The 27,437-nt window shown below is 45.4% G+C and overlaps 2 protein-coding genes across 5 annotated transcripts in view; both read left to right on the top strand.

The window, feature by feature from the left end:
* ZNF346 (zinc finger protein 346) overlaps positions 1 to 3,325 on the top strand; it is a 38,515-nt gene extending 35,190 nt beyond the window's left edge. Inside the window, exon 8 of one of the 2 annotated variants that reach the window (XR_012473731.1) lies at positions 98 to 3,321. Coding sequence is in view for 1 of the 2 variants with exons in the window: in XM_074212318.1 (XP_074068419.1) it covers positions 98 to 113 (16 nt within the window). In the remaining variant the exon portion in view is untranslated. Of the gene's footprint in view, positions 1 to 97 lie in introns of both variants that reach the window. The other variant, XM_074212318.1, reaches the window with a different exon arrangement.
* A 2,156-nt stretch (positions 3,326 to 5,481) lies between these two features.
* FGFR4 (fibroblast growth factor receptor 4) lies at positions 5,482 to 26,870 on the top strand. 3 transcript variants are annotated; one of them, XM_074212313.1, is made up of 18 exons: positions 5,482 to 5,566; positions 10,882 to 11,031; positions 12,436 to 12,699; positions 12,854 to 12,937; positions 13,953 to 14,119; positions 15,110 to 15,233; positions 15,527 to 15,717; positions 16,125 to 16,263; positions 16,550 to 16,743; positions 16,992 to 17,137; positions 17,452 to 17,573; positions 18,187 to 18,297; positions 18,565 to 18,755; positions 20,861 to 20,983; positions 21,840 to 21,910; positions 22,390 to 22,527; positions 22,744 to 22,849; positions 23,564 to 26,870. In XM_074212313.1, exons 2-18 carry the CDS (start codon positions 10,941 to 10,943, stop codon positions 23,717 to 23,719), a joined length of 2,418 nt encoding a protein of 805 aa, XP_074068414.1. In that variant the 5' UTR covers positions 5,482 to 5,566; positions 10,882 to 10,940; the 3' UTR covers positions 23,720 to 26,870. The 3 variants fall into 3 exon arrangements, with proteins under 3 accessions (XP_074068414.1, XP_074068416.1, XP_074068415.1); XM_074212315.1 differs by lacking the exon at positions 5,482 to 5,566 and adding an exon at positions 5,663 to 5,776; XM_074212314.1 differs by lacking the exon at positions 5,482 to 5,566 and adding an exon at positions 5,802 to 5,934.
* The last annotated feature ends 567 nt before the right edge of the window (positions 26,871 to 27,437 follow it).

Below are 27,437 nucleotides of genomic sequence, written 5' to 3'. Positions count from 1 at the left end.
TAGAAGAAATGGCCAAATAGATAGGCACCATAGGAAGCAGTAATATAAAGGAGGATTTTTTGTTGCTTTGGTTTTATTTTGCTTTGTTTTGTTTTAGGATGAAAATTCCCTGAGCAATACTGTGGATAGCAGGGAAGGAGTGATACTGAAGATACTTGAGATGGACAAGATACCTGATGGAGCAAGGTCAAAAAGGATGGAAAGGAGTTGTGTTAAGGTTACAAAGAGTCAGGTTAATTTCTTAGCAAGGAGAAGGGGCAACTTCTCCCTCTGAAAATTTAAAGAAGGAAGAAAAAGTTGTCAAAACATAGGTTATAAATTGTGGAGCAAGGAAATTCATATTCCATAGCCTCAATTTTCTCAGTAAAGGATAAGGTCACGTACTCAGGAAGAAATATGATGTTGAGAGACTTGAAGAAAGAGAGGATGTATAATAGCCTCAGTGGGTGGTGTAATAGGGAGTCAGTCAATTATGAATAAAAAGCATGACTATACCAGTGAGGACCCAGTTGAAGCTAGATAGTAATAATCATTGTGGTAAATGCCAGTCAGCATCTTTTGGGAATTTTCTCCAGCATACTGAAACAGCTTTGACTTAGGAAAGGAGGCAGTGTATGGTAGGAGTTGCCCATGGTTAGGATTAGTGGAGGGTAAGAATGGTAGGTCAGTCGCAAAGAAGTCAAGGATACTGGAGAGTATTTATTGAAATGACTAAGCAGAGAAGGAACAATGGACAGAACAGAGTTTATAGATTGGGAGAATAGGAAAGAATTGAGGAATGGAGTCAGGATTAGGGCAAAGAAAAGGATGAGAGAACAGTTGGAAGGTAGCAGGGGTGAACTGTGTGGGGAAAGGATATATACATGATGATGAGCATTAACTACCCTGGAAGGTCCCTGGGACATAGATTTAGAATTAGAAGGAAGCTTAGACATTATCTAGTCCAATTTGACTCATTTTAGAGGTCTCCTGAGGTCATTTAGAACTCTCCTGAGGTCAGGAGAGGAAAAGGGATAAAAGTGATCTACCCAATGTCATACAACTAATAAATATTTATTAATAATAAACTTTGGACTTAAACTGAGTATCTCTGACTCCACTTTTGTACCCTTTCTACTTTACATGCCTCAAAGAGAGTCAAGATGGGAGTCCTAGGAATGATTTCAAGAAAGCATGAAGACATTGTTGCAAAGATCTTCAACATGGACACTAAAATCACTAAGGATAATGATGGGGGAAAAGAAAGACTGAGTCTATTCTTGAAGAAAGGTGGGAAGAGTGATCTGGTGAGGTCAATACAATGGCAAAGACTATTGGGAACATATTTGGATGGCATAAACTACAAAGAAGAGTTTTTTGAGTGATGGTGGCAAAACAGATCTGGAAGTGGCACTGAGGGGCAAGGAGTATATTGCTGCTACCTTCAGGGCAGGGGAAAAGAATCCATTATTAGAGAAGATAGAAATATGGACTCCTCATGAGAAAGTCTGGTTTCATTTCATATGAAGAGACAGAATGAGTGGAGAAAAAAAGTCCAGGATGAGGAATAATTTAATAAGGACAAAATGGATTTCCAGGGACCTAGTGGAAGTGGAGAGAATAAGGACTGAGTGAGAACAGTTAGGTTGAATATCAATGAAGTTAATAATGGAGGCAGCATTCAGGGTAGTAGACCTAGATTCATTGGATTAATAAAATAGCAAAGCAGGATGTGAACTGGAAGGACCTGTTAACTACAGGGAACTGAAGAGGAAATACTGATTGGATTGTTTACAATTACAGGAGATGATCAGATTAAGGAACTTCAAGGTTTGGTTCCCTTTAGGATATTGTTGTGGCAAAGTTTTTCTCCCCTACAAATCTTCCAAAGGTCCCCATATTCTCTTCAGGCCTTCCCCACCTCCTTCAGGTCCCTACTTCCTCAAGATCCCCCAAATATCCCATAGCTTTCTCAGGGTCCTACTCTCTTTCCTCTCCTTCCCCCCACCTAATAGAACCTCAGGGATCTAAACAGTGATACCCAGGGTTTGATTAGAGCTGGAGGCAAGGGAATAGGATAGGAACAGACTGTGTTGACCCCTCAGCATCCTAGCCTCCTACCCATGTGAAGACCTGAACAGCTGCCTGGCCTTTGACCTGAGGTCAGAGTGCAGGAGAAAGGATCAAGAGACATTGGAGTCTCAGCCAGCTGTCTTTAGAGCCATCTGCCCACTTTCCCTGATCCAGGACAGAGGCAAGAGATAATAGCTAGCATTTATATAGCATTCTATGGTTTGTGAAATACCTTACAAATGTTATTTTATACTCACTAACCTGGAAGCTATGTGCTATTTTTAATCTTCATTTTTACAGATGAGGAAACTGAGGCAGGCAGCAGTAAAGCCCAGGGCAGAGTCTAGGAAATTAGATCATTTGTTCTATATTCAGATTAGTAATTTCTGTGAAAGAGCAGGTGAGAAAGAGAGAAAAGAGGCATGGAAAAATGAATGGGAAATCATGATGCAGTTGAAGTAGTAGTGATCTTGGAATTAGGAAAGACCTGGCTTTAAACTTACATTTAATATTTCTTCTCTGTGTGACCCCAATAAATTTCTCCTTCCTTTTCTCTGCCTTTTGGCTTCTGCTGCAATTTCAGCTCCTACCTCCTACTAGAAACTTTTTTAGATTCCCCTTAATACTAGCTCTTTCCTTCTGTTAATTTTATTCATATCTTATCCATATCTTGTTTGTACATAATTGTTCATGGGGAAGCTAGTTGGCCCAGTGGATAGAGCTCCACACCTGGAGTCAAGAAGAACTGAGTTCAAATGTGACCTCAGGCAAATGTAACCCTAGACAAATCACTTAACCCTGTTTTCCTTAGTTTCTTCATCTATCAAATGGATTGGAAAAAGAAATGGCAAACTACTCCAGCAACTTTGCCAAGAAAACCCCAAATGGGGTCAGGAAGAGTCAGACAAGACTGAACACCCAGCAGAGTTAGTCTTTTGCCTTTCTTTCTCTTCCCAGGCACATAATAAACCTATTGTTGATTGACTGAATCACCTGCCTCATGGAACCTTTCTTCATCTGTAATAATAGCTACAGTGTTTACCTCACAAACTTTTTTTTCATTTATGATGACTATTATTCCCGACACAAACTGCCAATGGAAAAACATTAAATTTTTCCTAACCGCTTCTCTTGTTTTCAAAATGATGTCTATCCTTTGACTAGTGGATTCATCTTACTCCCTCACAATTTTCGGTTATCTTCTCTATCAATTGAGTTTATTCTGGCAAAAGAGTTTAGTCAGAGTGGTCTAGGTTCTTTGAGATTTTAATGTGTACAAGGTATAAGCTATAGTTACATACTTCCTAGTTTTACATCACTGTGATTACTTTTTAGTTTTTTTATTATTTAATTACATTTTAATTTTTTTAATTATATAAATATTTTATTTGTTTTCCAATTACATACAATAGTAGTTTCTACATATCATTTTTTTGGTAAGGTTTTGAATTTTACGCCCCCCCCCCACATTTTCTTCTCTCTCCCCCTTCCCCCCACAGAAGGGCAATCTGATTATGCATTGATCAAAATTGAATATGTTGAGAGAAAAAAACAAATCCTTGAGGAAAAAATAAAATATTAGAGATGGCAAAATTATGTAGTACATAAGACAACTTTTTTTTTTTAAATTGAAGGTAATAATAGTCTTTGGTCTTTGTTTAAACTCCACAATTCTTTCTCTGAATACAGCTGGCATTCTCTCTTGCAGATACCCTAAAATTGTCCCTGCACTGATGGAATGAGCAAGTCTATAAAGGCTGATCATCACCCCCATGTTGCTGTTAGGGTGTATAAAGTTCTTCTTGTTCTACTCAGCATCAATTCAAGCAAGTCTTTCCAGGCTTCTCTGAAATCCCATCCCTCCTGGTTTTTTTTTTGTTTTTTTTTTTAGGTTTTTGCAAAGCAAATGGGGTTAAGTGGCTTGCCCAAGGCCACCCAGCTAGGTAATTTGAACCCAGGTACTCCTGACTCCAGGGCTTTATCCACTGCCACCTAGCCACCCCTCCCTCCTGGTTTCTAATAGAACAATAGCATAACAAACTAGTGGTTCTCCAGATATGGTTCTGGGAAGCTTTCAAAGGATCCACAAGGTGAAAAGTATTTTTACAATGATACTGAAACGTCTTAGTTTCTAACAAATACTGAGATATAATCCATTGTAAACAAAAGTTCTTTGAAGGGATCCTCAATAACTCTTGGAAAGGAGTGGAAAGGAGTCCTGAGACCAAAAAGACACTGACCAGTCACTTGGTGGAGTTGGGTTGATTGGCTGGTCTCCTTGGTACTTCTACAGCTACTTATTTGCCTTCCTTGAAATCAGTCTTTGGGCCTCAGCGTCCTCATCTGTAAGATTAAATGATCTCTCAGAAACCCTCCAGCTCTGACATTGTATCCTCTACCCCTCTTCCCTCAACCAATTTTCCACTAAATAGTTTCGGGACTGGAAGTTTGTCTTACCCCTTTTGGTAGCTCCCTTCAGGGCCCTGAAATAAGTGTTCTGGAAAGATTTGTTGGTGAAGCCTGCAGCCTGACTGGATTTTATCTAAATCTATTTTTCTAAACCTAACTCAGGCCACCCAGTGGGCCAGTAGCTAATGTTAACTGAATTGTAAGTTGGTTTACTGGAGATATTAATTCCTGGTTGCCTTAGAAAATGGGGGGAGGGGGTGTGATATCAGATAGGAAGTCTTCACTTGAAGGCAATAATGGCCTGGCCTTGACTAAGAACGCAACTCCTACAATTAGGGGACACTTAGGGTGATCAGGGATTGAAAGGGCGCCTCCATCCCCACCAGTATTTGACCAAGGAGGCCGAAGGGGTAGGTAGGGGACTCCGCTTGTTACCCTAACTCCGAAGGGCCACCTGCCCAGCCCCACCTCTCTTCATTAACCCTCTCACCACTGCAACCCAGGCTAAGCCTAAATTCAAAACCAGTCTCGCTCCAGAGCTACCAAACATCAAGGCAGGAAACGTCCTTGGAGACCATTTAGCCCTTCAATTTTGCAGGCAGAAAACAAGCCCAGAGAGGAGAAAGTGAAGTGCCTCGGGTCGCCAGGGCCAGGACTAACTAGCCAGAGGGATGGGCTTAAGGGAGGGGTAGGGGATGAAAAGTGGAGGGAAGAGGTGGAGAGGAGGGAAAGATGGGAGAATAGGGAAGCGGCAGGGCGGGGCGGAGTTGGAAGGAGAGAGGAGGGGTCCACCCTGGGATGCCCCCACCTCCCCTCCCAGACTCGCCGGTCTTCCCCACCCGCAGCTGTGGGCTCCATAGCTTGGGGGCGGACCACTACGGGCAGTGACCCAGGGACCGGGGCCAGCGTCCTTAGAGCCGGAGCCGGGACCGCAGGACTGGGGCGGGACGGGGCGGTCCTGGCCCCGGCACCAGCCCCCCGGAGCTGCGCCCCTGACTGTGGAGCGGAGCGAACCCGAGCGCGCTCCCTGTAGCTGATGGGGGCCCTGCGGCGCGGCTCCGGGGAGGACTAGCGAGGGAGCGGAGGCGGCTGCGGAGCCACGGAGGTGAGGGCCGGCTGGGGGGCTGGGCAGGGCAGGGCTGGGCTGGGCAGGGCAGGGCTGGGCAGGGCTGGGCAGGGCTGGGCAGGGGAGCCGGGATTCCTGGTGCCCGGGAGCAGGAGTTTAGTGGCCTCCGAGGAGGAGCCCTTGCAGGCTGAGGCAGGGGACAACTTCAGGGATGGATGGACACTCGAGCAGAAAAGACTTGGGAAAGAGGTAGGGGGAGGGCGAGGTCCAACCAGCATGCCCTGTGGGCTGAGCAGAGTTGGGGAGCAAGTCAAAGTTCTGAATCTTGAATTGAGAATGACCCGAAACATGCAGAGCATTATGGAAATGGAGAACTCTGCTGTTCGAAGTCTACCGGGAAGGGACAGGTGTGTGTGTTTGGAGGGCGCTGTTTGGGGGTGAGAGGGTGCACTACAGAGCAGTGATGAGGCCTGGATGGGGTTCTGGGTCAGGGCTCCCTAGTGGGCTGGGTTAGTGGCCTTGGTGGTGATGGGATCGAGTGGGGGGAGGGTGTTAGTGAAAGAAGAGTAAATCAGTAACCAGAACCCATAGCACACAAAGCCCTTTGTCACCCTGTCCAAAGAACAAACCAGAGCTAGTACTCATTGGCCATGGAGCCTCTTCCCTTTCTCTCTCTCCCCAGAGACTGGTAGGCTGGGAGCTCCTGACTCCATTCCACTCCCCCCCACCCCCACACCACTGTCCTGCTTCACTGAAGATGACACCTTGGTTGAGTAGGAGGCAGTGCCTCTCCTTTCAACATGAAGAGAGGGCAGTCATGATTCCCTCAGAGGCCAGTTTCAAGGCCAGCCCAGACCTTGGAAGAGCTCCAGCCTCTTTGGCCCCTGACATCAGAGTGATCCTTTCCCTGTTCCTCTCTAAACATTTCCTGTCTCTGCAGTTATTGCTATTACCTGAAATGTCCTTGTCATCTCCACTTGTGAAATTCTCATCTCTCAAGAAATAGTTCAGACATCTCCTCTTCTAAGAAGTCTCCCCACATTCCCTTTTCCATATCCACCTTTCTACCCCCTTCTCCTGGAACAGAAAGTAAACTCTATCTTCTGAATCTTCATAACCATGAATTTTGTTCCAGGAGCCTCTTGTGCTTATTCCTGGACCTCTCATATCAGGACCCCTGGGCATTTTCATTGGCTATTCCAGATGCCTGAAATTTTCTCCCTCATTCTTGCCTCCTAACTTCCTTTGGGTCCTAGTTCATGTTCCACCAGCTCTAAGAAATTTTTCCCAATCTACCTTAATGAATGCTAATGACTTTCCTTTATTATCTCTGATTTATGATATACATTATGTATCTATTGTGTTTTATAAATATATATATATATATACATATATATATATATATATATACACATCGTGTGTGTGTGTGTGTGTGTGTGTGTGTGTGTGTGTGTGTGTGTGTGACTATGGTTGTTTGCATATTTTCCCCCTCATTAGATTATGAGCTCCTGGAGAGCAGCCTTAAAGGGCTGGTTGTTAGAGCTGTCAGTTTGCCCCCCACTGCTGAGCCCCACCTCTCTTCATTAACCCTCTCACCACTGAAACTACCTTTTCTTCCCCAGTCTTTTGTTTTGTTTTGGTTTTTCATTTTTGCAAGGCAATGGGGTTAAATGACTTGTCCAAGGTCATACAGCTAGATAATTAAGTGTCTGAGGCTGAATTTGAACTCAGGTCCTCCTGACTCAGAGCTAACTGTCCCAGTTACCCAGTGTTAATATGCTATGGCAGCATAACATAATAGAGAGCAGTAAATCTCAGGTTTTATCCCCAGTGCTAGCAACATAAGTACTTGTTGATATATTCAAATATCTCTCTGACACAACACAGCTGAGCAAATCAATTTAATCCCAATGCCCCAGACTATTCTCTGATACTATAAATTGTCATTTACACTGATGCATTCCATTTTCTCAACAAGAGTTCTTGATACCAGTGGAAACCTATTTGAACCAGACAGTTGGACCTATGATTTCACTATTATATGGAATTCTTGGTGAGGAAACTACCAGAGCAGATGGGCAGCTTATAGGAACAGAAAGTTGCCCAGGACAGGGAAGGTTAATTGACTTTTCTTGGATCACACATTTAACAAACACTTATTGAGCATCTATTAAGTATACAGTCCTCTACTGCTAGAAGAAACCATAAGTTATTAAATTGTTTAATTGAAAGGGATTTTGGAAATAATCTAGTATTGCAGAATTTTAAAAAGTCCCATTTCTTATTCTCAAGGAGCTTAATCTAAAAGGTGGACAATACAAACATTAATAGTAATTTATTTACACTTTTGTTCCTAACAGCAGAACTGTGAGATAAGTAATATATATATATTATATATATATATATATACACACACAGATGCATGTATAAATAGATACATATGGGACAGCTAGGTGGCACAGTGGATAGAATTCTAGACCTAGAATCAGTAAGACTTAATTTGAAATGAAACCTTAGATTCTTATCAGCCCTGTGACCCTGTTTGCCTCAGTTTCTTCATCTATAAAATGAACCAGAAAAGGAAAGTCCAACCACTCCAGTATCTTTGTCCAGAACACCCTAAATGGGGTCATGAAGAGTTGGAAACAACTGAATGGCCACATACATATTTTGGTCCAAACCTGTGTTTTCATTGATAAAGAAAACTTAAGGGAATGAAACCCACTTCACCAAAAACTATATAGTCTCAGAGAACTTCCTAGAAGTACTGAGATTCAGTGGTTTGCCCAGGGTCACACTGCCAGAGTGTCTGAGATGGCACTTGAAGTGTGAAGGCTAGTGCTTCATCACGTGTATTTTTAGCTACATGTTGACTAGCATTTAACTGGAGAACAAAATGAGGGTCAAAGATGAGATATCAAATCAATAAACACTAAATGCTAATAGCAGAACAAATGCAAGTAAAGTGACTTGCCTAAGATAGCTAGCAAATGGGAAGTGAGACTGGAACCCACATCTAACTTTAAGTCTCAGATTTTTCCCATTTTACCACAATTAGAATTAGGGAGGAAACAAGATGAACAATCACTGAAGGTGAGACACTCAAGCAAGATTTGCTTCAGTTGAATCTGAAAACTAGAGCTTTTTAAAAATGACTTTTTATAAAAAGGAGGATGCTTTTCATACCAGAAAGTGTAACTAGCCAGGACCTATAATGACTGATTTCATGATTAAATCAAATCCTTCCATGGTATACTGGAAAGAGCCCAGTTTACAGTCAAAAGGCTTGATTTTTAATCCCATCTCTGATACTTATAATTGCTGTGGACCTCAAACAAGTCACTTCCTCTCTATAGGCCTGTTTCTTTCATTGGTAAAATGAAGGAGCTGGCCCCTTGCCTTTGCAAAGGTGGGAGAAGGGGGATATCCACAAGTAGGAAACGGGGGTTTTTATATATACTTATCAGGTTTGCTGTATTCCTTCTCCCCTTTTTCTCTTTTTCTTTTTTTGTTATGTGGAATAGCTCTCTGGGATGGGGAGGGAAACGGGGAAAACATAGGTAATGTAAAAACAAAGTACCAATAAAAATTTATTTTTTAAAAATGAAGGGGTTAGACTAAATGATCTCAAAGATCCCTTCTGGTTCTAAATCCTCTGAAACTTCAAATATCTAAAAGTTTACATTGGAAGGAACACAGAGTCAGCCGGAGGAATGAGGGCCAGAGAGAGGAAGGAACTTGACAAGGAAGGCCCACAGCTAATATTAAGTAGCAAAAGCAAGATTTGAACCTGGCTTTTCTGGCTTTAAATTCAAAGTCCTTTTCAATCACTGGGAAAGACTTTGCTTTGTAGGAGTCCTAGTCCTAGCCCACTTATCCCCCTAGGGTAGCTAGTAAGGATGCATCGCTTTGACCTTTCAAGATCTTTGTTAGGACCTCACCCATATTAATTTGTATGTATCCTTATTTACTTATCTATGTACTCTATTGTTTGTCCCATGCCCCATTAAAATGTAAGCTCCTCAGGGGCTAGGAATGTTCGGTTTTTATCTTTGTATCTAGGGCTAACTGGAGCATAGGGCCTGGCACAAAAATGCTTAATAAAGGTCTGTTAGAATGAACAAATAAATGAAGAACCAGATAAATGATTGGCCAGGGCAGGTCATGTAGCCATCCAGTAAGGAAGCCTGGGGGGGGGGGGTGAGCTGTGAAGGTGGAGATAGGACCCATACTGTGGTATTGAAGGGAATATGTAAATTTGTATGCAGATTCATCTAAAAGGGGCTTCAGCTGCTTTCCGGGGAAGAAGGATTGATGAGCCTTGACTTGGGGTCAGGATATGTTGGGGGCCCTGAAAAGGGTTCCAGCCCCATCTCCTTAGCAGGACATATGGGTAGCTCTGCAGGACTCCTTGGGGAAAGCAGAGGGAGTAAATATTTGCTGTTTTTGCTCTTTCTTGGCAGGGATGCCAGTACAGAGAGCCCAAGGGTGGGCAGACAAGCCCGTGGATCCAACTTGGAGGATGCACAACTGAGAGGGACAGGGAATCTGCTGGGAGGGTCTTTCAAGCAAGATGCACTTTGTTCATCTTAGAGGGCAAAGAAACTGATAGAGTTTTAGGCTGTCATTAGAGTCAGATTATTGAGCACTAATGAGGCAAGAGATGATTCTCTTTGTATTCTTCCCTAAGCAAACTAGATCTTGTAGCTCTGTGGTTGCTTCTGAACATCAGGCTTTAAGTAGAATATTGACAAGATTGGTGAAGGAACCCAAAAACCACCTCACAGAAGGAACCCATGAAGAAACTAGAGATGCTTAGCTGAAAGACTAATTTAACTGAAAGAAAAATTACACCCAGTTGTATTCCTCTATTTGAAAGGGCTGGTCTTAGAAAAGATTGCATGTGATCTGCATCAGTGGACCTAACCCTTTAGCAATGGGCTCAAGTAGAATTCCTGGGAGGCTGCTTTTAGTTCTATAGAAAGACCATCTTCACTGTCAGAGCTCCCCACAGGAGGACCTTGTCTCTGGAGGGCATGAGCTCCATCCCTATCTTTAGAAGTGTGCCTGTTATGGATGCTGCTGTGTTACTTGGGCACTAGATAGGTGAAACTCACTGACCCTTGGGGTCCCCTCCAAATTGGAGATTCTATGGTATAAAGATGGTTATTCCATTTTTAGGCTTCTTCAGTCAAAGTTGAATACTTACTGTGTGCCCCACCTTGTGATGAATATCCTTTTATTTAGATATTTAGAAATAAAGACCCGTCTCTGCATCTCTTTCCATCCATATCTTTGGGATTCCTTTTTTGTTCCCCCTGCCAAACTCACTCACCCTCCCTCCTTTTCTGCAGAGAAGTGACTGCTCTGGCCAGAGGCCATAATTCCAGCTGGGAAGACTCGGGACTAGAAGATGCAGCCACTGCCATCAGTGTTGGCAACTCTCTTGGCGGCAGCTGGATTCCTGGCCATTCATGCTTTTACCTCTGAAGAGGTGGAACAGGGTAAGGCTCTTAGGATGGGAGAGAGTATAAGCCGGGGTGGGGGTGGGGAGGGAGAAGTAAGTCAAAGTGAGATGCAGGGGCACATTTCCTGAGGAAACCTCAGGGCTCAAGTTCAGAAGCAGGATGTAAAGATTCACATTCTGGCTGTGCCACTAACAAGCTCTATGACTTTGTTCAAGTCATTTCCTTCTCTCTCTGACCCTTAATCTCTTTATGTCAATGATCTGTAAAGGTCCTCAGCCCTAACATTCTCTTAAAATTTCTAGCTGTGACCTTTGGTATTCTAAGATACCTTTTTAGCCATAAAATTCTATGTTCTGAGGACAGTTAGTAGATGGAACACTGACCTTGGGGTCAGGAGGACCTGAGTTCAAATGTGACCTCAGTCATTTGCTAGTTGTGTGATTCTGGGCAGGTCACTTACTTTAAAAAAAAAATCCTATTCTAAAATTCTCTCTAGCTCTAACATTCTACATTCCAAGGAACTTCTCAGCTCTAATGTTCTATGTTCTAAAATCTGTATTCTTAGATCCCTTTCAGCTCTGACCCTCTGTGCATCCATAAGCTTTCAGGTAGCCAGGAGGGAAGTGGACCGATGCCCCTGTGACATATGATAGGTGCTGTCCCTTGGGGAAACCCAGAGGCGGGGTTAGGTCACCAGCTCCCAGTGCTGCCTGGGAGAAGACCAGCTTTCCCCTGCCCTTTGTAAGTTGCCAGCTCTGCCACATTTGAGTGGCTGGGCCTTGCAAGGTGATGGGGCTGGCATGAGACCCTGCATGATGAGCCTGGGATAAACCTTCACTTTGGGCATGAAAGCATCTAAAAGTGTGTGTTCCCACCTGGGGCAGGGTAGGGAAGAGTGACAGTAGGTAAAGTGCATGGGTGAGAGCAAGAAGGGTATATAGAATAAAAATTTTTATTGGCAAGACAGGATAAAGAGTTTCCATAAATTCATTCGGTGGAGGGTATAGCTTAGAGATGCTGAATAAAAGAATGGAGCTGGAGAACTCCTCGGTCCTAAGAGGATCATGAAGATTAAGTCCCTAGATATTAGGAATAAGGGGGTGAAGGGGACAGAAAGGGGAGCATCCAGGGAGTAGACTCTTATTGGAAGAGCACAGATGGACACATGGGGAGCCTGGGGATGAACTTAGGTGTAGAATAAATGGGAGTGGGGCATGTTCCCCCATAGGTAAAAGAAATGGAAGAATGTAAAAAGGGATATAACTGTTCATTTTAATCTTAGATAATGAATCTCCAAAGTCAGAGGCCCCTGGGACCTCCCTCCCCCTCCCCCCAGACTCCTTTGGGTCTTTCCACAAGACCCTGGGGAATGAGAAGCAAGATACAGCTCAAATTCAGGCCCTAACTTGTCTTCCTTAACCCCTTGTGATTTGGCCATAGAGCCCTGCCAAGCCCCAGGCCCAGAAGAACTGGAACAGCACCTGAGCCTGGCTGTGGGCCAGGCATTACGACTCTGCTGTGGTCGTGCCAATCGAGGTGGCCACTGGTATAAAGAAGGCAATCGCCTAGCACCTTCAGGTCGTGTGAGAGCCTGGCGAGGTCGTCTGGAAATTGCCACTCTAGTATATGAGGATGCTGGCCTCTACTTGTGTGTGTCAAGAGGATCTGGTCAAGTTCTGTACAACCTTACCATCTCTGTCATAGGTAGGAGGGAAGGGAGTGGATGTGAAAAGGGAGGGATAGAGGTGCTGGACCAGGGCTGGACCAGGGCTGGGTCTTACACCTTTCTTGGATTTTACCTTCAATCTGGACCCTTGGCCTCTATGTACCAAGTTTGTCACTTCTCTTTGGCTAATAGATTCTCTGGCCTCCGGTGATGATGATGAGGACAGTGACAGCCCCCACAGGGACCTTCCTAAGGGACATATTTATCCACAGCAAGGTCAGCAAATCATTCCTCTACCCAATTCAAATTTAGGAACAAATTCAGGGTTAGCTTTCCAAGAAGGGACCTGATGATGGTCTTCAAGAACTTGAAGGGCTATCTCTTGGAGAAGAGGGTTTAGAATCTCTTTGGCTTCAGGAGGGTGGAACCCTGTAACTGGGAAAGTTACAGAGAGGTAGATTTTAGCTCCATACAAGAAAATATTTGCTAATGATATGAGCTCTACAAATATGGAATGGATGATACCTAGAGGAAGAGCTCTCTATCACTAGAAGTCTTTTTTTTTTAGGTTTTTTTAGGTTTTGGGGTTTTTTTTGTTGGCAAGGCAATGGGGTTAAGTGGCTTGCCCAAGGCCACACAGCTAGGTAATTATTAAGTGTCTGAGGCTGGATTTGAACTCAGGTACTCCTGACTCCATGTGCTCTATCCACTGCGCCACCTAGCTGCCCCTGTGCCACCTAGCTGCCCCACTAGAAGTCTTCAAGGAAGAGTTGGATGAATACTTACAGGGAATGCTACCCAGGAGATTCCTGTTTAGGAACAGATGATACTGTATGATCTTTGAGGTCCCTTCTCAGTTTAGAGACCTCCTTTTCAAGGCTTGTTAGGACAAGAAGACTTAGAAAGGAAAAGATCACTGTCACCAATATTTGAAGACATGTCATGCTAAAGAATAATTAGACATACTCTCTTTAGTCTCAGAGAAAAACTCTAAGGCAGTGGAGGCAGGTTTCAAACTGTTCCAAGAAGATAAGACTTTTGTAATAAATAGAGCTGCCCAGAGGGAGAATGGGCTGCTTGTAAGTAGTGAGTTTCCTTTCATTGAAGATATTCATGCAAGTTTTACAGTACCATGACCTTCAAGCATGAAAGCAAACCCTCTTCAGGTTTAAGTTAGAGCAGGTGAACTCCAAGGTCCTTTTCCACTTTGACATGCTTGGGCCAGTGGAGATGGAAATGTCTCTTTCCACTGAGATGGCTCTCCATCTCTCCTTGGATTTGCCCTCCTTAGGCCCCTACTGGACACATCCCCATCGCATGGAGAAGAAGTTGCATGCAGTGCCTGCAGGCAACACAGTCAAGTTTCGGTGCCCAGCTGCAGGCAACCCCATGCCCACCATCCGCTGGCTGAAGAATGGAGAAGACTTCCATGGAGAGCATCGAATTGGGGGCATCCGGGTGAGAACCAGGGAAACAGAGCAGTAAATCTTGGCCTGGACCATGTCCCCTGCCCAGCCTTACTCCCAGGAACTCCTTGTGCAGAGATCCCTGGGGATTCCATCAACTGGGGTATAAACTAAACCAAACCTCCTGAGAATCTTATGATAATTTTTCCCCAATTATCCTATGGGTTATATTACTTAGGGCAAGCATTATTCCCCCCCCTTTTGTGGGTGAAGAAATTGAAGTTCAGAGAGATTAAGTGATTTGCCCTAAGTAGCATAGCTACCAAGTGTCAGAGCCCATACCTAAACTTAGGTTCTAACCTTAGTTGCTAGGCTCTGCTGCTCCTGGTGACCCCCAGCTGGCAGACTATCTGGCTGCCCCCAGCTTCCCTTTCAGAGTCCTCCATACCTTCTAGATCTCTAGTGGCTTCCTGCCTACACAGCTCACCCAGCTCAATCCTGTCCTCTGAGGACAGGTGTGTGTATCTCATCCTAGAAATGGTATGTGCACTCTCTTTGATCTCTTATGTGTGACCACACACAAGGGATTACCCGCTCGAGGAAGTGGAAAAATTCTTAAGGACTATGGACAAGATGATTGTGTCTGCCACCTTCCCATATGTCTATGTGGCCTATGTACACATGTATGCACATATGGCTATATATATCTGCATGTGTAAAGACTGAACATGCAAGGACAGTTTATAAGTTTTGCCCTCTCACTGACAAGGCCCTGCAATTCATATGATTTGGCATGTGTATGTTTATGAAGACACTTGTGTAGGTCTGCATGTGTTGTTATGAGTAATAATGATGGGTCTGCATAGACAAGTGAAAACAGTTTCTGCTTTTCTATCCAGTGGGGGTGGGGGTATGTCTGTACCCATGTCTGAGTGTAAGGACATCCATGTGCCCATATACTTGCCAACAGACAAGTTGTGGATAAGTCTTCCTGGCTGGTGTCACTGATGGGGTCTACCTGGGTCACTTCTTCTCCCTCCAGCTCAGACATCAGCACTGGAGTCTCGTCATGGAAAGCGTGGTGCCCTCAGACCGTGGAACTTATACCTGCGTGGTAGAGAATGCCCTGGGGAGTCTCCATTACAACTACCTCCTGGATGTACTGGGTGAGCAGCAGCCTGGAGTCTCAGGGGAGAGGCAAAATGGGATGCAGATCCATGGGCCGTTCTCCTCTGAAGTAGGGAAGGAGAAAGGGGGACCATAAGTAGAAGTTCAAAAGCCAGTTCAATCCCTGGCTTCTCTGTTCCATAGCTAAGTCATTTCCTTTCTCTAGGCCTCAATATCTTCTGTAAAATGATGGGATAAGGTAGCTTGACTTTTAAGTTAGGGTGCTTTGGAGCCTTCACTGATCTTGGATAGGGGCCGGGGGCTAGCTTTGACACTGCTCCCCACCCTGCAGAGCGCTCCCCGCACCGGCCCATCCTGCAGGCTGGCCTGCCTGCCAACACCACAGCAGTGGTTGGCAGTGACGTAGAGCTGCTTTGCAAAGTCTACAGTGATGCCCAGCCCCACATCCAGTGGCTGAAGCACATCGAAGTCAACGGGAGCAGCTTTGGGGCTGACGGCTTCCCCTTTGTGCAGGTGCTCAAGGTAGGCAGGCAGCCCAGCTCCCCCCATATCTGGCTTCTCTGCATATTCAGCTCAAAGGTCACCTTATATAGGAGACTTTCCCCATAAGATTATCTTTCATGACACTGTATCTATCTCATACATGCATAGCTGTTTGCATGTTATTTCCCGCTTTAGAATAGGAGTTCCTTGAGCAGGGACCCTATTTTTGTCTTTCTTTGCACCCCCCAGTGCTTAGGACAGAACCTAGTACATAGAAATCACTTAGAAGGTACTTGTTGCCTAACTGGGAGAGGGTGGTAAGGTGGGGGAAGGGGGACCTGACCAGCCTAGGGGGAGGGACAATGACAGGGTTCATCTGGTTTGGGACACCCTTGGTATTCTAACCTTGTCCTGCCCCATCCTAAATTGTCTTCTTTTCCCTGCAGACTGCCGATATCAACAGCTCTGAGGTAGAAGTCTTATACTTACGTAATGTGTCAGCAGAGGATGCAGGGGAATACACTTGCCTGGCTGGCAACTCCATCGGTCTCTCCTACCAATCTGCCTGGCTCACCGTGCTGCCTGGTAAGGCCCTGGTAGCTGGGATTCTGCCTAGGTGATATGACTCAGGAGAGCCTAGGTTCTGAGGCATCTCCCAGGCTGGCATGAACTGGGCAGGGGTTGAGGGGGAAAGCATGCATATACTAGCAAATACCTGTGTGTGGTAGTTTGTATGTGCTTCTGTTTGCTAGTTTCCTGAGTATGTGTGTTTGTACATGGGGGAACAGTGTGTAAAGGAGGAAGCCAGCTCCCTGAAATACTAACTTAGTATTGTCTCCATTGTTGTGTACCTACCCTGTGTACCTGATAGAGGAGGAGCTGGCATGGGAAGCTGCCCCATCAGAGATGAAGGCCACAGACATCATCATGTATACCTCGGGCTCACTGGCTGTAGTTGTGATCCTGATCATTGCCGGGCTGTGCTGGGGGCAGACCTTGTCCAGTCGGACATCCCGCCAGCCCCTGGCTGTGCAGAAACTCTCACGCTTCCCCCTCATCAGACAGGTACAAAGCTGGTTCTACCCAGTTTCTTAGGAGAGGGCCCTCCCAGCCTCTTCTAGGTCTGCAACACTTATTGCCACCCCTACCTCCCCAGACTTTTATTGATCCGGTCTTCTCCCTTATTTCCTGGACCCTCACTGACCTGCCTCTCTCCCCTTCTACCTTCCTGGCCCCACCCAGCCTTGTGCCTTCATTGGCCAGCTCTTCTCTCTCTCTGTATGTTTCACCTTCGTTGATCTGCTTCCTCCCAGTTTTCCCTGGAGTCAGGCTCATCAGGGAAGCTGAGTTCCTCCCTTGTGCGGGGTGGCCGCCTGTCTTCTAGCTGTACCCCTATGCTTCCTGGCCTCGTGGAGCTGGACCTGCCACTTGATGCCAAATGGGAGTTTCCCCGAGACAGGTGGGTTCCATGGGAGCCACCAGCCAGATGCTGATCTCCCCCATCCCCACATTTGGGTCCTATTTTTTCCTACTTACCTGGGGAATAGAAGGCAAGAAGAAAGTGAGGGGAGGCGTAGGCAGGGCTTGAGCTGGAGAGCAGCAGGTAAGGGGATGGGAGCAGAGGGCAAACCTAAGTAAGCCAGCTTTGGCTCCCAGGGAGTCTGGTAGAAGACGGGCGATACCACCAAGTGCTATACCTCCCTTTCTTCTATTCCTCATGGATATGAAGTTGAGATTGGTGTCCCAGGTAAAGCCTTTGGTCTCTGTCTCTAGGCTGGTGCTAGGGAAGCCCCTTGGTGAGGGCTGTTTTGGACAGGTGGTACGTGCAGAGGCCTATGGCATGGACCCTCAGCAACCAGATGGGGCTGCCACCGTGGCCATCAAAATGCTGAAAGGTGAGTGAGAAGCACAGTCCTAGGGCAAGGAGCTTTCCTACCTGCTATATGACCCTCCTTGTCTTCCCCACCAATGTAACAAGCTTAGTATTGTGTATACACAGCTAGATATGGCACAAATCCTGTCCTTAAGAAGCTTGACAATCCAATGGGAGGGTGCATGGTAGAGGAGGTATATACTGAGTTTAGAGAACATGAGAAGGAGTAAACAGAATGACCAGAGTGGGAAAGGCAGCCATGGGGCAGTGGAAGTAGCTCTGGGTTTATATTTGATATGGTTTCAAATCCAGGCTCTGCCACTTAATATCTGTACAAAATTCAGCAAGACTTCCCCTCTCATCCTCATTTTCTTCATCTGTAAAATGACCAGGAAGGTCCCTTTCAGTCATAACACCCTGTGGTTTTGTTCTGAGAAAGGTCCTGCCCAGCTTCAAATTCTATGAATCAAGGAAAACAGATCACTTCTTCCTGGGGAGAGAATGGGGAGGGAAATCAGGGAAGGCTTCCTGGAGGAGATAGCACTAGAGCTGGGCCCTGAAGGAAGGGCTCCCACCCTCTACTTCTATGGGGCCCACACTCCATCTCCTCCCTCCCTGCATGTCACCTGCAATAGACAATGCCTCTGACAAAGACCTAGCAGACCTGATCTCTGAGATGGAAATGATGAAGCTCATTGGCCGACACAAGAATATTATCAATCTGCTGGGTGTTTGCACCCAGGAAGGTGGGATTGGGGATGTGGGGGGGGGGGAATAGAAGGGAAAATCTGTGCCAGGGGAGGGGGAGGAGAGAATCCCCACTGAATTGTGAGGAAAACAGTGCTGAAATTGGAATCAGAAGGTGTGGGCTGGAATCTTTGTTTGACCACTGTGTGATCCAGAACAAGTCTTTTACTCTTCCTGGTTTCCTCATCTGTCAAATTAAAAGTTGGATTAGATGATTTCAAAGTACTCTTCCACCTAAATCTATGAGCTCGCCTCTCTTACCACAGGGCCCCTGTACGTGATCGTAGAATTTGCTGCCAAAGGCAATCTCCGGGAGTACCTTCGAGCAAGAAGACCACCTAGTCCTGACTACACCTTGGATGCACCCAGGTCCCTTGAGGAACAAATGTCTTTCCAGGCCCTAGTCTCTTCTGCTTACCAAGTGGCCCGGGGCATGGAATATTTGGAGTCTCGGAAGGTAAGGAAAGATGGGAGGACAGCCTTGATCGAGAGATGCTAACAGTTTTTGTTAAGGTAGTGGTGGTGGTGGTGGTGGTGGTAATCCTTCATGGTAAGAATGAATTAAAGCTGGCACAGTCAGCTTTAGATGCTACAAAATCATTACAAAAAAGTATGTTGAAAGTTACCTTTACATTTAATTGGAAAAATATAATAATTTTTTTTAAATGATTTATCCTCAGGCAGCTAGGTGGCACAATGGTTAGAGCACTGGCCCTGAGGCAATCCTGCCTCAGACACTTAATAATTGCCTAGCTATGTGCACTTGGGCAAACCACTTAACCCCATTGCTTTGCAAAGACCAAAAAATCATTTATCATCAAACCCCCCCCCAAAAAAAAAGGAAAAAAGATTCTACAAAACTGGAAAGGCTTCAAGTATGAGCCCAGTAAATGATTAAACTAAGGGTAGGAGGGGGCTGTGATCTGCATCTGTGAAGGGACCATCTCTGCTGGTGATATCACAGATCTTTTGAATTTCAATAGCAATAACATCTCCCTTTTCTGTAGCAGAGAAGCTTTAAAAAAAAGCTTGAAAATCACTTCCCTCACAAAATCCTCTGTGGTCAGGTCAGATGTATGTACTGCTCCCATTACAGATGGGGAAACTAATGCTTAGATAGGTAACTTAAGGTTATTAAGGATTCCAGCCCAGTTTTCCTAGAAACAACATAATATAGTAGAAAGAGTACTAGATTTGCTGTTAAAGGTTATGTGGGTTCAAATGCAACCTCCATGATCTCTTTAAATTCTGAAAACTTGTCATTCTTTGAGTCTAGAGCTCTTTCTACAACAACAACATCCATAACTGCCTCTGGAGTTTCCTCAAACATACTTCTTTTTTTTAAAAATTTTATTTATTTAAGGCAACAGGGTTAAATGAATTGCCCAAGATCACATAGCTAGGCAATTATTAAGTGTCTGAGGTCTGATTTGAACTTAGGTCCTCCTGACTTCATGGTTGATGCTCTATCTACTTCACCACCTAGCTGCCCCTCCTGAACATACTTTTTTTTTTAAAGAAAGATTTTTTTCGTTTTTTTTGCAAGGCAAACGGGGTCAAGTGGTTTGCCCAAGGCTACACAGCTAGGTAATTATTAAGTGTCTGAGGCCGGATTTGAACTCAGGTACTCCTGACTCCAGGACCAATGCTCTATCTACTGCACCACCTAGCTGCCCCTTTAAAGATTTTATTTATTTTGAGTTTTAAAATTTTTCCCCTGTTCTTGCTTCCTTCCCCCACCCCCCACAGAAGACAGTCTGTTCGCCTTTACATTGTTTCCATGGTATACATTGATCTAAGTTGAAGGTGATGAGAAAGAAATCATAGCCTTAAAGAAAAACAAATAAAGTATAAGAGATAGCAAAATTACATAATAAGATAACAGGTTTTTTTTTTTTTCTAAATTGAAGGTAATAGTCTTTGGTCTTTGTTCAAACTCCACACTTGTTTCTCTGGATACAGATGGTATTCTCCATCACAGATACCCCAAAATTGTACCTGATTGTTGCACTGATGGAATGAGCAAGTCCATTAAGGTTGAACATCACCCCCATGTTGCTGTTAGGGTGTATAATGTTCTTCTGGTTCTGCTCATCTCAGCAGCAGTTCATGCAAATCCTTCCAGGCTTCCCTGAATTCCCATCCCTCCTGGCTTTTAATAGAACAATAGTGTTCCATGACATACATATTCCACAGTTTGTTAAGCCATTCTCCAACTGAAGGACATTCACTTAATTTCCAATTCTTTGCCATCACAAACAGGGCTGCTATGAATATTTTGGTACAAGTGATGCCAAACATTTCTAAAAGACCTTGAGAGTCTATGCCCTTGATCTTTAGAGAAAGAGTGAGCACTTTCTAGTCCTATTATCCCCCTGGAGCAGAAGGCAGACAGTATAGGACATTTCCACATCTAGAAAAGAAGACTCAGCCTCTGGTGTGGTGGGGAGGTCAGGGAGGGGTGCATTTCAGGCTAAGAAAACTACCCCTTTCTCTGTTATAAGCCTTGGAATTAAGGGAAGCAATTACATGAGAATTTTTTTCTTGGTGTCCCCATGCCAGTGCATACACAGGGACTTGGCTGCCCGAAATGTGCTGGTTACCGAGGACAATGTGATGAAGATTGCAGATTTTGGCCTGGCCCGAGGTGTTCATGACATTGACTACTACAAGAAAACCAGCAATGTGAGTGAACCAGAGAGGCCTGTCCAGAGGAAGGGAAGGGGCAGGGGAGAGGGCACAAGGATATATAAATAATGGGTAAAAAATGGAGGAGGGTGAGCCAGAAATCAGAGTGGCATGTATGAAGGGAGTCCATGAACTCTAAAGGCAAGGTTCTCTCTGGTCCAGACCCAGCAGAGGAAACAGGGAAAGGACTCAGAAATCACTCCTTTCTGACTGAATCATCAGTACCCATCCTCTTAGTATAGTCGATGGCTGAGGCCATGGGCAGCCTATAAGACATTCCAATGCAGGAAACTTCCCTGCAGCACACAACAAAGAACCTGCTCCCCCAGAGCAGCATTGCCCTGCCCTGCCCTGCTTGTCTCTACTCTCCTTCCTTTCAAATTAGTCACCTCTGGTTGCTTTGTAAGAGTCAGCTTAGGGCCCCCTAGTGTTCTAAGAGGAGTGGACTTAGCTCCCCCAAAACCCTCTTTCCTTCTTCCCTTTTCTTTCTCTCTCTCCCCTCCCTCTTTGTCTGATTCTCTCTTCCTCTTCCTTCTCACTTCTCTCAGTCTCTCTCCCTCCCCCCTCCCTCACTTTTCTATCCCTCTTCTTTCTTTTCCTCCCTCCTTTCTCTTCTCTCCCTTTTTTTCTTTTTTTTTCAGTCTCTCAGTCCTCCCCATCTCACACACCACACACACACACACACACACACACACAGACACGAATGCAAAAAAACTGCCTTTCTCTCATCTCCTCCTGAGACCTTACAGCATTTCAGTCAGGGCTGGAGGTCCCAACATAGTATCCCTGTATCTTTCCCTGCTCAGGCAGGGACCCTGGCCCTGAGCAGCCTTGCCCTGTTTCCCCATTGCAGGGCCGCCTGCCTGTCAAGTGGATGGCACCTGAGGCCCTGTTTGACCGAGTCTACACTCACCAAAGTGATGTGTAAGTTCTAGGAACCCTGGAGCTCAGAATAAACATGTTTCTTCCTTGCATTGAAATAGGAAAGAGGAAGTCCTGAGTTCTAATCTTGCACTGGCCATTCACTTCCCCTCACTGTGCCTCAGTTTCCTTCTCCACAAAATGAAAGACTTGAATTGGATTCTGCTTAAGGGTCCTTCTAGTTCTGATATTGTTCGTCTGTATCATGTTTCAGATAACCAGTTGTTGAACATTTATTAAGTACCATCTGTTGTTTCCCTATATTCTAGGATCTTTAGACCTAGGGGTCCTTGTTTCAGGCTTAGGATTCCCCATCCCCTCCCCCAACTCCTCTAATGCCCTGATCCCAGTCTTTATCTAGATTCTCCTACCTTGAAGTCAGTAATGGTTACCCTTGGATTTTGGGTGGGGTTGGGAGAGTGTAGAATCCATCATGGCCCAGGCTCCAAATTCTGCCTGCCTGTCCGCCCTCCCTCTCCCAGGTGGTCCTTTGGGATCCTGCTGTGGGAGATTTTTACCTTAGGTGGCTCCCCTTACCCTGGCATCCCTGTAGAAGAGCTTTTCTCCCTGCTGAGAGAAGGACATCGTATGGACCGGCCTTCCCACTGCCCACCAGAGCTGTGAGCCATCCTCCTTGTTTTTCTGATTCTCTCTTTCCTTCCTCCATGAGCTCCTTACTTGTCCCCCTCCCCCTCCCCTTTTGGAGCTATGGTCCCTCCCATTTACCTGGAGCTGTGACCCCCCCCCCCTTTCTTATTCCTTTTTCCCTCTTAGCCCACAGTTTCTTCTTCCCATCCAGGTCCTTGACCCTCCTCCCTTCGCTCTCTCCACTCCAGGTACATGCTGATGCGTGAATGCTGGCATGCTATTCCCTCCCAGAGACCCACCTTCAAGCAGCTGGTTGAAGCCCTGAACAAGATCTTGACAGCTATCTCTGAGGAGGTATGACTTGTGGGCATTCATCGATGGTTGATCCCCTCTCCCCAACACACCTGATTTTTACTGTCCCCAGGCCTCGGTCAAGACTTAGTGTGATAAGAGTTAGACCTCCCAGTTTCAGCTTCTTTTCAGTTATTTGAGCTAACTTCTTAGGGATAGTCCCTTAACTTCTCCTAACCTCAAGTTCTTCATCTGTTAAATGGGAAGAATCACTTTCACATCTCAGAAAGTTATTATAGGAAAAGTGACTTGAGCTATAGAAATAGAAGTTGTTTTTATTTAATATTTCTATCTAGGGGCAGCTAGGTGGTGTAGTGGATAAAGCACCAGCCTTGGAGTCAGGAGTACCTGGGTTCAAATCTGGTCTCAGACACTTAATAATTACCTAGCTGTGTGGCCTTGGGCAAGCCACTTAACCCCATTTGCCTTGCAAAAAAACCTAAAAATATATATATATATATTTCTATCTGAATTCCCACCCCAAATCAGATGGGGCCTCTCCTTCTGGGGTCCATCAGGTGGCTATGGGTGAAGGGAGGTGGGGGAAGAAGGAAAGGAAAGGTCCAGAACAGGCCTACGGTTGGGTGTACAAGATCAGCAATAGCAGGGCTGGGATAGAGTCTTCAGGACCAGCCAGAGCAGAGCTAGTACTCCCCCATAAACCAGCCTAAGACTACCTCTCCTTTCTCCCCCTTTGTTGATTCCTCCCTGCTGCAGTACCTGGACCTCTCCATGGCCTTTGAGCAGTATTCACCAGCCGGCGAAGATACTAGCAGCACCTGTTCTTCCAATGACTCAGTTTTCACCCATGAGCCCCTGGCCCCCGGGAGTCTGGGCCCAAACCCCTTCATCTACCACAGTGTAAGGACATGAACTGAACCAAACTGACTGTGAACTGAGATAGCGGTGATATGAATATCCTGGTCTGTTTATGATTTCAAGAATTTGACTCTGCCCTGAAACTTTCTCTCTGGTCCCTGGCCTTCCCCTAAGAAGGGTAAGAACAGGCCTGACCTTGAATGACTGCCTATTCAGTACAGTCGTGCCTTGATATTTTTTTTAAATCAGAGTCCAGTATCATTAAGGGACAGACACAGGTCCTTTTCACCTGAAGTTGTCCCTAAAAGAACCCAACCTTACCTTTCCTTCCTCATCTCCCTTCCCTTTTCCTTTTCCTTTCCCTTCCCTTGATCCCAGGGAATATTGATGTACATAATGTGTCTATGCATATATATATATGACCTTTGATAAATTATTTTTTGGAATAGACCTTTGCATGCTTCACTTTTGCCTTAGGGCAGTATTAGGGGTTGGGGAGTGAAGATAACCTGAAAGATGGAATGTGAGGTTTGGCAGAGTGGTTTGGCGGTGGGGGGAGACCAACTTTCAGACAGACCCAGAGAAGAGAGGGGGAGTAGGAAGGAAGCCCAGCAGCAACAAGGTGGCTTTTTAAGATATTGGGAAGCACAATGAAAATAAGCACTAAGAATCTTGTGGTAGTTCCTTAAGACTCTGCTTCTCAAGGTATAGGGAGGGAAAGGAATTTGCCCAATGTCAGCAAGTTGTTGGCAGATCTGGGACTAGAAGCCCACATTCCTGACTCCAGGCCAGCAGCCTTTCTACTCTGCAGAGGAAGACAGGATCAGATTAGGCTAGCCTGGGGCTTTGGACCCAAGGTCCAGGTCAGGAGTATCCTTTCCTAGTCCTAGACATAATCCTGCTGGGGTCAGTGCATGGATTAATCTCTTAGAAACTTGTCCCCCAGCTATCAAACTGACTCTATTGTGCCAGCTCTCTCCTAGTTGCCTGGCTTTGATCCATATTTGTCATAGTCTTGGTTCTATCACCAGCTTCTTGGGCTACCTCATCCTTCCCACCATCCTTCTCTACAATGTTTTATACTGAGCAAGATGTTCTCTCAAGTTCCTTCCAACTCAGAATTTTCTATGTTCCACATTCCAGGTTCCCTAGATATCTTTAATGCCTGTGAGGGCAGTGGGGCAATTATTATTATTGTCTCCATTTTACAGATGAGGAAAATTAAGACTTGGAGAGGTTAGATGACCAGTCAGTCTCACAAGAGCCAAGATTCAAGATTTCCCATAAATCTAGTATCTTGTTGCTCATTCCAAGGTTCCTTCCGGCTCTATTGTCCTCAGTTCCAAGGTCTCTCTTCCAGCTCTGATGTTCTGTGTTCCAAGATTCCTCTCAGCTCTGTGTCCTGTGGTTGTTTGTGTCTGACTTGTATGTGGTCAATATGTGCATGTCTTTAACACTGGACTAGCTAGGGCAGGGTGTGAAATCTTGTTCCCGTGGGATCTTGTCAGGGACAGTTGGGGTAGGGCTCTTCCTCCCCCCTCCACACACACACACCAACTCCACCCATGCCCACAATCCTCCCCCATCTGTTCGGTATTAACTCAACCGCCCCATTAACCCAGCGTGACCAGGAAGCCTAGCCAGGTCTGAAACTGAGCCTACTGGCTCTGCAGCTCCCACGCTGGGAAAGTCAGCTTCGAGTACAAGCTCCTGGGGATGGTCCGCCTGCCCCGCCCACCACCTGGCCAGCCTCTTGGGCACCAAGCAGCTTGGAGTGTGGGAGGAGGCAAAAAGCAGTGTGGGGGGCCTAGGCCACAGCTGTTCCTGTCCCTGAGTCCTGGGCTGGAGTTTCAACCCAGGCTGAGCCAGGCAGCACGTCCGTATTCTCAAAGGATGGATCAGGTTTCCCTGGGCCCTGATCCCCTGGATCTACTCTCTACTCCACCTCTGCCCCATGAAAGTCCCAATGGCAGCTGCTGCCCAACCATCCTGTAGTCAAGGGATGCTGGGCCTAGTCTGCAGATCAAGGCCTCCTTGTGGCAGCCTTCTTCCAGGACTTTCCCTCAGTCTTGGAAGGACCAGCAAAGGCCATCTTCAGGGGTGTGAAAGGCCTAGATGGAGGAAGCCCAGATTCCAGACAAGTGTCAGACATTGTGTGTTGAGTGAGAACTCTACAGAATTCTGCCCACATTTCTAAGCCTTCTCATTCCTGTGCAATTCAAGATTTAAAACATGCTCTTTCCCCCATCATGGGCTCAAACATGTCAAACAGTAAGAACTAGATACGAAACAAGTTCTGATTGAGAACAATCTGAGTTTCCTCATCTTTAATAGCCTAGGGATGGACCTGCAAGTCCCCTCTGGTTCCAAATCCTCTGACTTCAAGACCCTCTTGCACTTTTTAACACTTACTATCTTGTTGGAACCTTTTCAATTGCCAGAGGAGGTTGGAAGAACAGGGATTACTATCTCCATTTTGTAGAATAAGAAAATGGGCTTCAGGGACAAGTGAACCTGGACTAACTATTAATTCATATTTATAGGATTCTTTGAGAGGTACAAAGTAACAGCCCCACAAAAGCCCTAGGAAGTGATTGGTGCAATTATTGTTTCCTAAAAAGGAAACAGGTGAGGAAAATTAAGACTTGGAGAGGTTAGATAATTTTGCTAATCCTCAAACAGCTACTAATTATGAGAGCCAAAATTCTATCCCATCTCTCTTTTGTTCTTCTCCCTAAGTTTTCCTCCTTCCTCCATTACAAAGAGATTTAAATGTGGAACTTGTTACTATTAAAGTGGTCAAGAGTGAAATGATCTAAGGGTGGCTAGGTGTAGTAGTGGATAGAGCACCGGCCCTGGAGTCAGGAGTACCTGGGTTCAAATCCGGTCTCAGACACTTAATAATTACCTAGCTGTGTGGCCTTGGGCAAGCCACTTAACCCCGTTTGCCTTGGAAAAACCTAAAAAAAAAGAGTGAAATGATCTGAATATAAACAGATTCAAGGATGGGTTAGACTTGGGGTTCATAACCTGCACCTTGAAAATTATTCTGTAGCTGTGCCCGGCTTTCTGACTTTTTCTCCCAGGCTCTAAATATAGGTTCTAGACACTTCTTTCTCTTTTTTCTTCTTGCTTTGCTGTTTTGTTTTGTTTTTTTGCTTGTCTGGCAAAAGTCATTCACATTCAATTCTAAAATAAATGACTCCCAAATCTCATGTCCAGTCCTGACCTTTCTTTTTTCTTTTTAGGTTTTTGCAAGGCAAATGGGGTTAAGTGGCTTGCCCAAGGCCACACAGCTAGGTAATTATTAAGTGTCTGAGATCGGATTTGAACCCAGGTACTCCTGACTCCAGGGCCAGTGTTCTATCCACTTTGCCACCTAGCCGCCCCCCCGACCTTTCTTGAACCCCAGTCCCACCTGTTCCAGTTGTTGGACATGGGGTCTAGTGTGGGATGAAGGGAAGAGCATTGAATTTGGAATTAAAGGGATGGAAGTTAGGGTTCAGTTCTAAGCCTTAGCATCTATGTGACAATGGACAAGCCAGTCCTCTATCTGGAGATTCACCACCATCCCAAATTCAACAAGTCCCAAGATGAGCTATTCATCTTCTCTCCTTGCCACAAACTGCTTTTTTTTTTCACATTCACAGTTGCTATTAATGATACACATCACTGTTCCCCCAAAACTCAGACTCAAAACCTTAGTCATTCCTCTTTTCTGTCCCTTACACCTCTTCCAATCTGTCTCCAAGTCCTGTCAATTCTTCTTCCA

The sequence above is a fragment of the Macrotis lagotis genome, chromosome 1, assembly GCF_037893015.1.
Source record: "Macrotis lagotis isolate mMagLag1 chromosome 1, bilby.v1.9.chrom.fasta, whole genome shotgun sequence".
Classification (NCBI taxonomy): Eukaryota; Metazoa; Chordata; class Mammalia; order Peramelemorphia; family Peramelidae; genus Macrotis; species Macrotis lagotis.
Note: the sequence above shows the minus strand (reverse complement) of the source record. Positions and strands in the feature narration are given on the sequence as shown.

Coding starts and splice junctions, on each gene's coding strand:
- FGFR4 (XM_074212313.1), top strand. CDS start 10,941: ATGCAGCCACTGCCATCAGTGTTGGCAACTCTCTTGGCGGCAGCTGGA. Junction 12,700..12,853: donor CCTTACCATCTCTGTCATAG/GTAGGAGGGAAG, acceptor TTTGGCTAATAG/ATTCTCTGGCCTCCGGTGAT. Junction 12,938..13,952: donor ACATATTTATCCACAGCAAG/GTCAGCAAATCA, acceptor TGCCCTCCTTAG/GCCCCTACTGGACACATCCC.